The 16343-nt window shown below is 39.7% G+C and overlaps 1 protein-coding gene across 3 annotated transcripts in view; it reads right to left on the bottom strand.

The window, feature by feature from the left end:
- The window catches only part of A1CF (APOBEC1 complementation factor), a 52650-nt gene that overhangs the window by 9218 nt on the left and 27089 nt on the right, over positions 1-16343 (bottom strand). For all 3 annotated transcript variants that reach the window (XM_007470291.1, XM_007470292.1, XM_007470293.1), the window contains 3 exons: positions 12341-12505; positions 5410-5507; positions 672-945 (listed from right to left, as the gene is read on the bottom strand). In XM_007470291.1, coding sequence (XP_007470353.1) covers positions 672-945; positions 5410-5507; positions 12341-12505 — 537 coding nt within the window. The remainder of the gene's footprint in view (positions 1-671; positions 946-5409; positions 5508-12340; positions 12506-16343) is intronic.

Genomic DNA, 16343 nt, shown 5'->3' with positions numbered 1-16343 from the left:
AGCAGGAAAATGTGTTGTTTGGTAGTAAGATTGAAGTCGCGTTTTTTTTTTGTTTTTTATTATTCTATTTGGACTTTACTACTTGTTTCCTGATATCCTGGCGAATCAAGTTGATTTCCTTAGTAATGTGGCTTTTTAGAAGGCATAGCACATATTTCTTGGGGGGAGATCAGATGAGAGCATCTCATATATCTGTTAAATATATATATGATGAATTGTGATTTATATATGGATGTGATGGCACTGACTCACCATCCAATACTCATGTGTCTTGATATTTGAGGTAACTGGTTTCCACTGAACCATACTGCTCTCAGAAGTTTTGTAATGAGTCACATATGACTTCAGTATGGTAGTACACTGATAAGGAAGAAACTAATAATTGTGGACCCGAGTTTTAGTTTGTACACATTTTACGGGCCCATGCAAAGATCAAATGTGTACATCAGACTCATTTATACTGTGTTCCGACCAAGTTTTTTCAATAACCAGTTGTAATGTGAAAAAGATTCATATGGAAGGAAAACTATTGATATAATATTTGATTTTCAATAAACAATTTTCCAGTTCTTGTCTCCCAGTGGACCCGTCCAATTTGTCTAAGGATATTGCAATACAAGGCATTTGAAATCGTAGAGTTTTTTTCTAAGGCAAGAGCTGATTAATGTTACCTCTAACAGAAGGGGCTCTGATTATGGCCCTGTTGCCAAGATGTCCTTTGGTGGCTGGGAAATGAAGGCTGGGAATTGCTGTGTAGGCCTGGGGGGCATAGAAGACAGGAGCTCCAAGGTAGGCTGTGGTGGGATCATAAACATGGCCCAAGGAGTAGGTGTACTCTCCCTGAAGCATGGTGCCCCTTCCACCTGTTCCTCGGGTGTACCTAACATAACTATCCTTGTCCACTGGTTTGGCTAGGGTCACTTCGATGGGGGACCCATCCAGCACCTGTTTTAGACAGCAAGGAAAAAGCAATGTGAAAAGACATGAAGACAACCAGGTGTGGCTGAGCCCTAGTAACACATCTCCTTCTAAGTGTTAGTCTAGTTGCTGCTGTGTTTACTGACTGTTTCACTCATATGTGTGAATGAAAAATATTGCCTCTCATATCAGTAAACAAAGGATGTTGCAGCCATTGAGCCATCACATTACATACTCCCCCAATGGTGATCCTGAGGAAACTCAGGATGTGAAAACACAGGATACTGGCCCCAGAGTGCTGAGGTGCATATCAAAGGAATAATTTCAATGAGCACAGACTCTTGCATCTTCCTATGCATAGAAAGTGCTAAATTCCTTAACTTGAGATATCTGGCTTTCTTCAACTAACAGTAATCTTTTGGTGTTCCAACCACCTGGTCTTTGTTGCAAAAACTCCTACATATCCTGGCTCTTCTCTTCCCTCTCTGGAGCAATCCCTTAGAGCTATCTGAGAGGCTGTCTCCTGGGCTTGAAGTCCTCAGAATATCCACAGAATAAGACGTAATTCTCAACTTTTAGATTGTGTACTTTTTTTCCATTGACATATGTATCTTATCTTTTCATAGGTTCTTGTTTTGTGCGCCAGCTGAGTTTTCCCTGAGTGATTTGTTGGTAAATTGCATATAATCTATCAACAGGTTTGACAGTGAAAAGTTGGCCACTGTCTATTGACATATTAGTTACAAATTTATTAAGTGAATACAGTTACTGAGACAGAGAATTATGTAATATTTATATGTGATATATATTTTTAATTACCTATTTATATAATTATTCTAAGAAATTTTAGGTTAATTATGGATGGAATATAATCTCCACTACCTAGCACAGTGTAGTGAAGATAAAAGGAAACCAATAAAAGTTCTTACCAATTGTTAACACCTTGGCATGGGCAGCATATCAGGCCTTTCCAGCTGCCAGCCAGGTACGTGTCTTACTTCTTGGTGCAGTTACACAATAGGTGAATTTTTACTGGAAGAGAAGTGAGGCTTAAAAGTGGGGCCCTACTTAAGAAAGAGGAATCATTGAGGGTACTGCATTGTCCCCTGTAGGCGCTTCCTTATGAAGCAACATTTTGATCTGCTAAACAGCTGGGAACTAACAAACAGGGATGGCAGGGCAGTACTGAAGTTTCTCAAGTCAGGCACTACTTAAAACTTGTCCTCAAGAATTGTTGAAGTGTTTTTTTTCTGACACAAGTTTCTGACATTTTGTAACCAGATCCAGATATTGAAGATAATGGCTGTGTGTAGATCTACAAGTGTGACTTGCTTTTATGTGCTGCTTGCATACACAAAAGATAAAGATAGCTCTCAACAAATACTTGATAGATTGATGAATTTCTTATCAAAGGGACAAGGTGTTTTGAGGAAACAGTTGGTGGCTTCTTTCAAATAAGAATGTCATTTGTTATAAAGAAAAGAAGTGATGTAAAGCGTTCCTTCAAAAACTCCCTTTCACGGCAGCTCATGATTTCATGAGTGATTCAGTGGCTCCTGCATCACTGAAGTCTCCTGGACAAAATTTGTGCTTTATGGTCATCCTGATCATTTTGGTCAGCCTCTTGTTCCTAGTTACATGTATCTACCCTACTTTTTAGTAGCGGGAGTCAGTATCAAATACGTTAGATGGACCACACTGAGAGAGAGAATTCAGCTCATACTCAACTCTATTATATTGATGTTGATGTAATTAGAAGAAACAGACTTGGAGTATTAAAGAAATGGGGTGACCTTGGATGTAATTCTTTGTCTTTGGTCCTGTCTTGAGGAAGATAAGATACCCAGATAGGTCTCTGCTTATAGGAACTTCCTTATCAAGAGATGTTTTTAATATTTTAACTGCAAAGTCAAATTTCTTACTGTAATAGATTTTGTTCTGCATTACTCTGCCCCTCTAACTGTGTTTTAAACCCAGTACTGTATTTCACTTATTTGGTTTAGACGTTTCAAGATCTAGGACAATATCTTATTAACCTGTATAGCCACAAGCCCAGCAAAATTTCACTCACGTCGTAGACATTCACAAGTATTTACAGAATAAGTGAATAATCACGTGCAAACTTCATCACCTTTCTTTCCAAATAGGTTTCTCTTCTTGACTTCCCTATCAGCCTTCTTCTGGTCTCCTATATTGAAAACCTATAATGACTCATCTTTATTTCTCACTGCTATATACAATCAGTTGCTTGATCCTTTGGATTCACCCCTCCCCCCCAACTGTAGTCTTGTATAGAGCTCTCTCCTACATTCCATTCCCACCCTTATTCAAGCCCTTATTTCTTCCCATTTGAGTGACTATAATAGTTTTTTAACTAGTTCCAATTACATCTCTCACTCTACTCTATGAAACTTCAATTCTTAAGAGGTTAATTTCCCTAAATTGTTAACACGATCATTACTCCACTGCACACAATAAACTTCAAAGCCTCACCTTGTCTAATAAATTAAATATTAATATCCATATGTATACTTAAAAACCTTCATACTTCCTAGGCAAACTCACTTTTGATTTTCCCATACCACATTATAGTTAAATATTATTATAATATTTAGTATATATATTTATAATTACACTGAATATGTGTTTAACTACATAATACATGTATACATTGCTATAAAAATATCTAGCTCTAAATATATTAGCTGCAAAAATTGGAAACAATTTGAATACTTTTCCATTGTGATTATTCCAATGTAATTATTTAGCATTTAATTTATGATGATCCTGATCCCTTTTCAGTAAGCATCATATATCCCTCAAGAATGTTTTCAAATTGAGAAACTAATCTACAAACTGTTTTCAAAGTAATAACATGGTTTTGATAATAAATATAATCATCAATGAAGGAGAAATAATGTTTTGCTTCATAGATATGCATTTTAATATACATTAATTTTTGCGCTGCAGTTTTCTTTTTGTGTTTTGGAGTCAGTACTTCCCCCCGCCCCCCACCCCATGCCACTAGGGTTCAAACACTTCTGTAGGCTGATAAGCCCAGGCCCCACTGTGTCTGAAGGGCCTGTGCTGGGAGACCATTTATTTGCCCTCCAGATCCACTTCCCACTGGTCTCCAGCCTCCCATCTCCGGGAGGGTGTTCTGCATGGCATCCTCTTCAGGTTCCTGGGCTTTCTGGATTATGATTGGATTTGGCCAGTGGAGAGGCCTGGCAGGAGGTTGGAGGGAGAGAAAACAGTGAGTTCAAGCTATTTCTTCTCTTGCCTCCCTCTCTGAGAGGTCGCCTTGGCCTGGACGTGTCCACTGGCCAAAGTTCATTACTTTTCTCAGAGACCTGCTCTTTAGAATCCTGTCTCCTTTCGATTTCCCGTCCCTTCTGTAGCCCCTTGTCCCCTTGGGTTCAGGAGTGGGTGAGCCCCAGTTTCCTGCACTGTCTCTTTTAATTCCCCTACCCCACACTCACATGTTTGTAATTAGTCCCTTTGCCAACTGTCTCCTATTAGGACTGACTGATGCAAGGTCTGGCAGGTGAAACAGCCCTATGTGCATTAGGTTTGTAGCAAAGCAATCTACTTTTACTGTCTCCAATCGTATCTTGCTCTTTCCAAATTCTGTGCCTCTGTCTGAGACTACCTCTCCTTTTCCATGTTTTTTCTTTTGGAATTCTGCCCAACTTTCATGGCTTCCCTTAAATATTATCTTCTCATATCCATGAAGATTTTCTGATTCTTTATGACCCACTCCTCTTTCCTTTGAACAGTCTCACCACTTTTTTTTTTTTCTAAACAAAACTTATCTGGCTGGACTTTGCAAAAGTTCTGCATACTTGTCTTAGTCTTCCAGCTGACTTTTAGCCCTTTGATAAACATCTTTGGTTTGATCCTTTCTGTATCCCAAACATTATTTAGCATGATAAGTGGTCTACAAAAGCCTTTTAATGTTTATTGGAGTAATAAGTAAATATTATATTGGTTTCTATATACAAATCAGAAGTAAGGATATAGTATTTGAGTTTTCCCCAAACCTTACTCTTGGCAAGGTGAAGAGATTCCAAGGCTTCCAGAGTTTGGAAGATCAAACTCTGAGGGCAAAATGATAACCTTGACATCTTTTTAGATTATCAGCCTCCAAAATCCTGCACTACAAAGGTGATAGTTTCTTTGAAACAGAGAAAACCGGAATTGGGAAAAACACCTCGGGATAATCCACTCCAACTCTCTCTTTGTAAAGAAATCGAGGGCCAATGCCATGCCCAAATCAGCGAAAATTAGAGATAGAATTGGACTTATGAGCCACATCTACATTGTATTTTCCATCACTTCTCTTTTGTTCATCTTAGGTGGATTGAGGCAGCCATGTCAGAGATGGAGGAAGGCTTAGTGAGAAGGACTTGCAGGACTGTTCCCTTGAATAAAACTTTCACACCAAACTTTGATGGAACCTGTACATATTTTTTCTTTGTCCTACATTACCTTCCCATTTAAAGCTTTCATAGCCTCCACCGCATCTTCTCTGTTAGTGAAGTGCACGAAAGCATAGTCTCGGATTTTCTTTACCCTCTCCACAGCACCTGGAAGCAGATTGAAAGTAGCCCCATTAGCAAACCTGAGATACCATTGAACATGATATATTTAAGCATTTAGCTTCCAAGAATATTTTATCCTTTTTTTTTTTTTTTGGAGACTCTATTTAAGTAAGGAGGTCATTGAAAATATTTCCTGTGTCCAGGTTTAAAATTCTGCACATTCAACAGAAGAATTTTTTCTAATTTTTAAATAATACTTATATTCTGCCTTATTATAATTAGTTGTGGATTTGTGTTTCCACTTCCTAGATTATAAGATCTTTGAGGGTAGGAACGGTATCTTGTTTTGTATATTATATAATATAAAAGATAGTAACTTATACATGGTAAAATATTGATGAGTTGAACTCAATTATTGGTCATATTATAAATATATATTTAGGTAATTACCTTTTAAAATTTTATGGCTTTTCCCCCAGAAAAATACCTTGTCTCTTTTGATTTATATAATAAAAAGTGTTAGAGTTAGGAGAGACTTTAGTAATAATTTTTAATTCATTTTACCTTAATTTATTTATTTTTAACTTAATGATTTGGAATGTAAGGTTCTGATAAGGTATGCGGGATTTATGAGTTCACATAGCTAGGAACTAGAACTCAGATCTCCCATCTGCTTATCTCATACTCTCTTGATCAAAACAAACAAACAAAAAATAGTTTGTGAAAGAACATCTGAAAACCAAGATAGTTCCTTATGATGCTGTTCATAATATCTAAAAGTTGGAAACAATGTAGATATCTACTAATTCTCCCTTGAGATATCTCTTTTACAGAAGCATTCACACATATGCAAAAAGATCATGCATAGGGGTATTCATTATACCAGTCAGTTGAAATAGCAAAAATAAAACAATGTCCAATTTCATGAGAGTGATTAAATTTTGGTATATATATATAGTCCCCTGCATCGGCAGGCGGACTCTCAACCACTGTGCCACCAGGGAAGCCCTATTCTTATTAAATAGCACTAAGGAGTCTTTAAAGAGAAAAAATGGCCTATATATACATGGAAAGATTCAGAGCCTGTTGTTAAATTTAAAAATTTACAAAATAATAAGTATAATATCATAGCATTTATGTTTTTAAAAATCCCAACCAGCATACATGTGCAAATAAATATGAATACACACACACACAGAAAGAGAACTGGAAGGATAAATATCAGACCATTAGTAGGGGTTACTTCAGAGAAGAGTTGGGGAAAAGAAAGGGGACTTTGATATTTTAATTTATATTCTCCAGTATTCTACAAATATTAACAAGGCTAATTTATATTATTCGTGTAATAAAAAATAACAAATCAAACTATCCTATTTTTATGTAGAGGGATTGCTGAATATGTTGATGGTAAGGTATAAAAATAAAGTTCTAATGAGATGGTTGAGCTTTATATTTTACATTTTATTATGAAATGTTGCTTACTCAATTTTAAAAATAGAACTTTTGCCTAGAGTGAAGGTAAGATGGAAACTTGTTTAACATTAACCTGTTAGTTTAGCATGTAAATTACCACCTTTTAGTTATAGTCTCTTGGGTGTATCTTGAGAGAACAGGTTTTCTTCTATCTTTAGTTTCCAGAGACAACCTAGGATGGGACCCCATGCCAGGGAGGACCAGAAGAGAGGAGAGATGTCCTCCTTTTCCCCTCTCCCTGTCAAAGTTCAGTTATCTACCCTCTTAGGTTCAAGGTCACAAAGGCAATTAGGCGTCTACTCTATCATGTAGTTCAATGGCTATAAACTGTCTTCCTCTGCAATAATGGTAGGGTTCTAATGGAAGGATAATTTAAAAATATTGCAGTACTTTCTTCTCTCACCCCTCAGCATTCAACCCATGACTTCTTATGATAGTGGTTGTACAGAGCAAAGTGGTCTGGCTAAGCTGAAAATAAATAAAGGTATTTGAGACCATGAACCATGGGACATGTGAGTAACTGAACTTCTAACCTGGTCCCTTTATCCCTTCAGTGTCAAGTGGGGTAATTGTGACTTAACCTTATGGCTTATCTTGGAAATTAAGTAAAAGGTGGGCCAATGAGGACCTTTACCTTTCTAGTGTTTGCCCCATTCATCCTCCAGTGCCATCCTCCACCCAGGCTCCACTGTTAGCTCCCAGAGGCATTTTGGTATTGTCTTTACCCTAGATCCTACCTAGTGTTTTGTACACAGGGGCTGAAACCGAGTAGGGCCCTCTGGGGCCCCCAGGCACTGAAACTGAGTGGGACCTGGGCACAGAGGATGAGCAAATATTATCAGTCAATTCACACTCCAACTCCTATCATTCACATTAGTTAGGTGGCACTTCAGATGATAATGGATTTTGATGTTCTCAAATTCTGCTTGTAGATATTGAAATCAGCTTGCATTTTTGAACAGTAATGTCCAGCCACACATGCTTTTGGAAATCTTTTTTTTTTTCTTTAACTTTATTTTATTTATTTATTTAGTCTTGGCTGTGTTGGGTTTTTGTTGCTGTGTGCGGGCTTTCTCTAGTTGCGGCGAGCAGGGGCTACTCTTCATTGCGGTGCACGGACTTCTCACTGCAGTGGCTTTTCTTGTTGTGGAGCATGGGTTCTGGGCACACGGGCTACAGTAGTTATGGCATACGGGCTCAGTAGTTGTGGCTCACAGGCTCTAGAGCACAGGCTCAGTAGTGGTGGTGCGTGGGCTCAGTTGTGGTGTGTGGGCTCAGTAGTTGTGGCACGCAGGCTCAGTAGTTGTGGCGCATGGGCTTAGTTGCTCTGCGGCATGTGGGATATTCCTAGACCAGGGATAGAACCCGTGTCCCCTGCATTGGCAGGTGGATTCTTAACCACTGCACCACCAGGGAAGTCCTAGAAATCTTAATATGTGAAAATTTAACCTCATAAAGCAGACAAATTAGAAAGTGAGAGTTTTTATCATAAAAACTTGTATTCTCTACAATAGTATTCAACATATGGCTTATTTTAATATGTTCCTTCTTTGTGCATAGGAGTTTGATTATTGATTGATCCTCATTTGGTAGAGGGTGAGGCAATAAAATACCAGTGGTCATCTGTAAGACTCATAATGCAGAGAACTGGAAAACAGTTACTCTGTTCATTACCAACTTGTCAGAGACATATCAATTACCTGAAGACAAACACATCTGCAATCCCAAGGGGAGACTTTCAGAGGGTCATGGTTCCCAAAGTGTGGTCCCCAGACCTGCAGTATCAGCTTCACCTAGAACTTAATGGAAATGCAAGTGCTTGGGCGCCACCCTAGACATACTGAATGTGAAACTCAGGGGGCAGGGCCAGCAATCTGTTTTAACAAGCCCTCCAGGTGATTCTGAAGGTAAACCCCTTTAGGAAAATCAGATTTTATAGAATGACTATAATTGGAATTTCAGCAGATACCCTTAGGCTACACTGGGGAAGAACATACATTTTCAGGCCCCAGTTTTTGTTCTGATTGTCATTTATTTCTCTGAGTACTGATATAATATTTTCAGGTTAATCAGGGTTAAAATAATACATTGATAAATATTTGCAGGGAATATTCAGGATCCTCCGAGGGATCCAAACTTTCAGTAGAATTTTTAAAGAGTTATTTTTCTGTTTCTCAAATTTTTCTAGGTAAGTATAAACACATCCTTTCCACTGGAAGAGAAACTGGTTAGCTCTGACTTTGTTTTTCCCCAATACAGCAGATGTCTGCTAGTAGTCCACCCTTTGCAATTCATTTGCTTCTGCAGAGTGCCAAGAAGCAGCCACACATTGTTATGCAGCCCTGAGAGTTGTCCCCAGCCTGAGAGAGAGAGAGAGGTAATGCCATTTGCAGCAACATGAATGCAACTAGAGATTATCACACTAAGTGAAGTAAGTCAGAAAGAGAAAGACAAATACCATATGACATCACTTATATGTGGAATCTAAAATATGGCACAAATGAACCTATCTACAAAACAGAAACAGACTCAGACATAGAGATTTGTGGTGAGGGAGGGGGAGGGAGGGAGGGAGAGAGAGAGAGAGAGAGACACGGAGAGAGGGAGGGGCAAGGGAGAGACAGAGAGAGAGAGAGAGGGAGAGGGAGAGAGAGAAACACACCTGGCATTTATTATTTTCATTATAATTAAAAGGGCCTGGACACTTGTCTCTCTTCAACACACAGACTGGGAAAGCTGATAGCCAGTGACTATGAAAGGAAGCAGCCTTTTAGTAGTTTCTCATTCCAGCCTTTCCCCCCTGAAAAGAGTAATTTTTTAAAACATTTTTATTGTAGTATAATTGCTTTACAATGTTGTGTTAGTTTCTGCTGTATAACAAAGTGAATCAGCTATACATATACATATATCCCCATATCCCCTCCCTCTTGCGCCTCCCTCCCACCCTCCTTATCCCACCCCTCTAGGTGGTCACAAAGCACCGAGCTGATCTCCCTGTGCTATGCAGCTGCTTCCCACTAGCTATCTGTTTTACATTTGGTAGTGTATATATGTCCATGCCACTCTCTCACTTTGTCCCAGCTTACCCTTTCCCCATCCCCAGTGTCCTCAAGTCCATTCTCTACGTCTGTGTCTTTATTCCTGTCCTGTCCCTAGGTTCATCAGATCCATTTTTTTTAGATTCCATATATAGGTGTTAGCATACAGTGTTTGTTTTTCTCTTTCTGACTTATTTCAAGGAGTAATGTTTTAATTACATAAAAATAAGAAGTATTATTCACTATGGGAAGGAAGAAAATCAACTTAAAGTCATGGTGGAGCAATGCTTATACATTCACAGATCAGTTCTTATGCTCATAACTGCATCAACTTTCAGATCTCCAATTATACATCAGTTCTCCTAAACATGAGTCTTCTCTACACCTCGGGAGTTAGGCTGCCATTGCTGTTATTCTGGAGCATCTTAAACTCCTTCCACACACACACATCATACCTGTTAGCTCCTCCCACTGTGCCTGGCACCCATGAGCTACTGAAGCAATGACAGGTGAATGAATGAGTGAGTGAATGGAATAAGCACAGAGCACAGGGTCCTAGAGTTGTTAAGAACATGCTGTTAACCAGACCTGGATTCAAGTCCGGAATCTGCCACTTGCTGGTTGTATGACCCTGGGCAAGCTACTTATCTGCCCTGGGTCCTGGTTTTCTTATCTTTAAAATAATGGAAGTTGTAAGGTACCCTACATCATAGGGTTGTTAAGCCACACCGTTATCATAAAGTAGCAGGGAAGGCAGAGTTCCTGAAGGCTGGAAAAAGACAAATCTCTGATGAATCTTTAAAAAGGGAGAAATGATAACCTTACTAATTACCTTTAGAATTAATTATCAATTTATTCTATTATAACTGACAGAGCAACCAGAGTTGGAAACAGGCAACATGACTATGTGAAGTGAATATCTTCAGGCAGTTTTAAGATGATGGCATCATGGCCCATGCTTATCAACAGTCTAGAGAGTTACTGCCTGAGAAATTCTCATTTATGGAAAGATGTCACCACGGTGATAAACTTAGACTAATACGCTCCAAAGCATGCTAATACCACAAGAAGATCTGCCAAAAAATGGGATCCATGGCCCCCAAATTGGGAAGTGAGTTATCCTACAACTCTTCTTTTGGAGACTTTCAAAGCAAAGTAGAAGATGAAGGATTCTAATAAGTCCCACAAGCAAACAAACTTTAATTTTGCTGAATCTGTTGTTAACAAACTTATTTGACCATGGACCCCTTTTATCAGTAACATCTACTAACAGTTAATAGAATTAATGTTATGCAGAACTGGCTTTGGGAAATGCTTGTTTGGACATTGTTTCTTAAAATGTTTTACTTGTCTCAGTGTTGCAGTTGCTATATGAGAAAAAAAGAGATAGGGAGTCGATCTCATGGCTTAAAATTGACAATGAAAAGTATTGACAAAATGAACAGTAATTATTCTTCTCCACCTTCCTTTTTGCTTTCTCTTCACCCAAATTAGTTTCCTAGAACAAATTGTCACCTCCTTACTTATGTACCTAAAGTCACAATCATATTCCATTAGACCAGCAGTTCTCAAGTGGGGGCAATCTGCCTTCCCAGGCACAAAAATGTCTAGAGACATTTTTGGTTACAAAAATTACAAAATTATAAAAATGTCCAGAGACATTTTCTGTTATTACACCATGGACTGCACAGGACGGACCCCCCACAGCCAAGAATTACCTGGCCATAAATGTCAAGAATACTGAGGTTGAGAAACCTGCATTAGATCTATAGTTATGGCCATGCATTCATTAACACGGTTAATATTTACTGAGCATCTACTAAGTCCCAGGCACACAGACAGGAGCTGAGGAGACAATAGAAACCAAAAGAACTCATGGAATTTATAGTTTAATGAAGGAAATATGTATTCATTAAGTAATCACACATAAACATGTACAATTATAATATCAATAAATGTTATAGGACCTTAGGTCCCTATTTTCTAATCCAAAGGTAGGAATATAGTTTTAATAGTCTATGCAATTATGAGAGTAAGTGAAAGCTATCTTATTTAAAGATACAGGAAGTCATCACAAGCATAAGTGTTTTTTGTTTGTTTGTTTGTTTTGTTTTTTGGCGGTACGCAGGCCTCTCACTGCTGCGGCCTCTCCGGCTGCAGAGCACAGGCTCCAGAGGCGCAGGCCCAGCGGCCACGGCCCACGGGCCCCGCCGCTCTGTGGCACGGGGGATCCTCCCGGACTGGGGCACGAGCCCGTGTCCCCTGCATCGGCATGTGGACTCCCAACCACTGCGCCACCAGGGAAGCCCAAGCATAAGTGTTTTTAAAGTACGTTTTGAAAAAGTAATGTTGTCTGGTATGTCCTACCTGGTTTAATATTGTTGAATTCTTTCTCAATCATCTCTTCAGAGGTAGACAGCATTAGGTTTCTTACATATAGGATTTTCACGGAAGACATTGTGTCTTCATCAACTTCTACTTCTGGTTCTGCCCAGTCTACTGCAATAGGATGTCCCCATAACTGAATTCTTCCTGTTGAGAAAGATCACAAGTATGATTAATTATATAGAAATTAGGACATCATCTCAGTTCATACTAATGGACTTTTAAATTGAAACTTGAGGTCTTGATTGAGCAAGAAGACTCATATTAAAAGAGGTGATTATTGATTTTAAGAGACATTTCAAATAAGACCTGGCTAGAAGGGAGTTCTGTATGACAAGAGGCTTATTATAATGATAGGGTATAAACGGAACTAGAACGTGGTTTAGGAAAAGAATGGATTTAGGGCTCAGACATAGAGTCTAGCTTCCTGAAGCGTTAGAAAGGTCATTAGGAAGTATATCTGCTGCGGTTGGAATCTGAGTGATTAGGCGCCACCACTGAGCTGTCCAAAAATGGTGCATGTGAAGGGTGGGTAGGGCTCAGGTACCCCTAGTTTGTTTTCAGTCGCTTACACTTGGTCAGAGCTCTGATCAACTATATTCCCTCCTAATTCTTGCTTTGTCAGAATATAGACAACTCAGAAATCTGGAGGAAAAGTTATTATTATTTTCCAAATTAAGACAAAGAGCAATGAAGAGTCTATGATGGGAAGCTGAACTCATCTTGAAAGCGTAGCTGTTATCCATGACTACATATATATTTGTATTCCTATATAACTGCAATTTATTGAGTGTCTTGCACTCTACTGTATGTTTCCCATATTCTCTCAGTTCCTTCTCACAGTAACTCTGTGGGGAGGGGAATGACTTTCCCAATTTTACAGAAGAGGAAATGAGCTTTTGAGAGGATACCTTACCCAGATCCATTTCACTTCTCCACTGCTCCCTTTTGTTTTTTGTTACTCAACCCCTGTACCCCTACACAGTACAGATCCATGTTGAAGTGATGAGAGGAGGGTGAGGGTCAACTCAATTTCTTAATTTGATTGGAAATGTTGAAATATTAAACAAGAGGCAAGTATTTTTAATCAAAATGCATCTTTTTATTCCTGAAAAAACAGTCAGTTGGGGCTTCCCTGGTGGTGCAGTGGTTGAGAGTCCGCCTGCCGATGCAGGGGACACGGGTTCGGGAAGATCCCACGTGCCGCGGAGCGGCTGGACCCGCGAGCCATGGCCACTGAGCCTGCGCGTCCGGAGCCTGTGCTCCGCAACGGGAGAGGCCACAACAGTGAGAGGCCCGCGTACCGAAAAAAACCAAAACAAACAAACAAAAAACAGTCAGTGAAAGCACCTGTGGCATTGACATTCTAAAGCTCAAACAAAGGATAGACGCATCCTAATGAGTTAGCGAATCCCAGTGAGTTAGCGGGGAGGCTGGCTCCTGCTATCCCAGTTGGCTGGCTACCTTGTTCTGCCTTGTAGCCCAGAGGATAGTTTTCTCCATCACTCTCTTTTCCCCCTCCCTTCCACTCCCCTTCTACATCTCCTTTCCTTTTTATTCCATTCCCTTCCTTTCTATGCTTTACATAGACTTTGCTAAGGGTCTTATCCCCAAAACCCTAAGGCTCCCAGGTGACTCTGGTTTCTGTAGCTCAGTGGTTCTCAATCTTGGCCCCATAGTAGAAGAGCTTACAAAAATATGGGTTCCACTGGGTGTGCTGGACTCAGGTCCTTTCTACCTGCAAGAATAGACTGTTAAATTTTCAGAATTTTGTGAGTCAGTTGATGTCACCTTGGTGGCTTGAAATGAGCCACAGTGGGAGTGTTAACAGTATAGAAATCCAAAAATATTACAAATCAGTGCTTTTGATTTTCCCCTGGGAATCGTCTCGTCACTGACCTCTGGACCCTCTTTTCCAATTCTGATTTAAGTGGTCTAGGCCTCAGGATTTTGAAAAGCACCTCAGTTAATTCAGCCAAAATTGAGAACACTGTTCTAGCCCATTGGCTTTTGCCTTCCCAGACTGGGATCACGGTAAGTGATTCACAGGCCTGAAGATGTGGAAAAGGTTAAAGTGGATAGAAGTGAGAGGAGGTGCAGGGAGCAGTGATTTCCATAAACATCCCTGTGAAAGTCAGTGTTGGAAAGTGATTTGTGAACTTTAGCTTTGAAGTCAGACAAGTTCAAATATCAGATTAATGATCCTGGCTAGGAAACAACCTTTCTAAGCATCAGTTTCCTCATCTGTAAAATGGGGATAATAAAAGTACCTGCTTCTCAGGGTTCTTGTGAAGACAAAAGAAGGTGATGCATTAACGCATATATGAGGAATCTAGGAACATGCTACAGATGAACCTATATGCAAAGCAGAAATAGAGACATATACGTAGAGCACAAATGTATGGACACAAAAGGGGGAAAGGGGGGGTGGGATGAACTGGGAGATTGGGATTGACATATATACACTACTATGTGTAAAATAGATAGCTAATGAGAACCCACTGTACAGCACAGGGAACTCTACTCAGTGCTCTGTGGTGATTTAAATGGGAAGGAAATCCAAAAAGGAGGGGATATATGTATACATATAGCTAATTCACTTTGCTGTACAGCAGAAACTAACACAACATTGTAAAGCAACTATACGGCAATAAAAATTTTTAAAAACCCACCTATTTAAAACTTAAAAGAAAAGGGACTTAATTTATCGGTTTTAAATGATAATTCAATAATGTACATTCCTCTTGAGTGCTTTTTATCTATTTTTTGGAATGTATAGTTTCCTCAGAATATGCATTCTTTGTGTCCAATGTGAATAGTGTCACTCACTCAAATTAGGTATGTGTTTTTTAGAACCTTGTCATTTAGGAGAAAGCAAAGTACATTGTAGACACAATAAATGTTTCCATACTGAGTGGTTCCCCAGGTGTTCCTATTTACTTCCCATGCAGGTGAGTGGCTAGTGTCATTAGTTGATAGATTTAGCAGTGGATCACAAAATTTGGCTACACAACAGAATTATCTGGAAAACTTAAAATATCAGTGCTCCAACGCTTCCCCCCCCCACAGAGAAGCAGATTCAATTGATTAGAGGTTGATTTGGGCGCTGGTATTGTTTAAAAACCTCTTCAGATGATTCAAATTTTGTAGCCCACAATGCGCCACCCTTGATTTAGATGATCAGATCTCAAACTTGTGGTCTCAGGGGCAGTTGCATCCTGGGAACTTGTTATAAATGCAAATGATCAGACCCAATACCACACCTACTGAATCAGGAACTCTGGGGTTGGGGGCCCCAGCAATCTATGCCTTAAAGAGCCCTCCAGGTGATTCTGATGGAGGCTAAAATTGCAAACCACTGTTGGAACTCTTTTTCAGAGTATCCTTAGAATGCTTTGATAATGCCTGAACTGGATGCATCAGCTTTGTTCTACATACACCTCAGTAAAGATGCAACGTCAAGAGGGAGCTTCCACTGTTGAGGAGGTAGGTGGTGGGAGGCAATATACCACTTTAGACCACAATTTTCTCTCTGTCTTCAAGTCTGGATCAATTAAGAAGGAAAAGCTTCTTGTGGTCCTTGCTTATCATGTTTCTTAAAGCTCTCCTTGTCCTTTCAAACTGGAGTCTCCAGAGGATTGCCCATTACTGAAATCCTGTGTTGTTGCTTAATCTATGGTGAGGTCATAAGTAGATGTCCAAATGGGTAATAGATTTTACTCTCAGGCTTCAGTAGAAAGGGAGCAGTTTGCTCTGGCTGGCTTATTCACTGCCTCTTGTTATTCTGCTGATGAGGCAGTCTGACTAAACTCCAGCAGACTGAAACTCAACCAGCTGAGGCCAACTTCAAGGGCAACGAGCAAAGGCGGGGTGGCTGCCTCACATCATGATGAGGATGAGAAAATGCCTGGGGAGAGTGAGGCAGCCTATATATTGCTGCGTCCTGGCCAGAGCATCCATAGGGAGAGCTCAGGATCTTGGGTGG

Source organism: Lipotes vexillifer, unplaced genomic scaffold, assembly GCF_000442215.2.
Source record: "Lipotes vexillifer unplaced genomic scaffold, Lipotes_vexillifer_v1.1 scaffold690, whole genome shotgun sequence".
NCBI classification, from domain to species: Eukaryota; Metazoa; Chordata; class Mammalia; order Artiodactyla; family Lipotidae; genus Lipotes; species Lipotes vexillifer.
The sequence above is the reverse complement of the archived record's forward strand: the minus strand, read 5'-3'. Positions and strand labels throughout refer to the sequence as shown.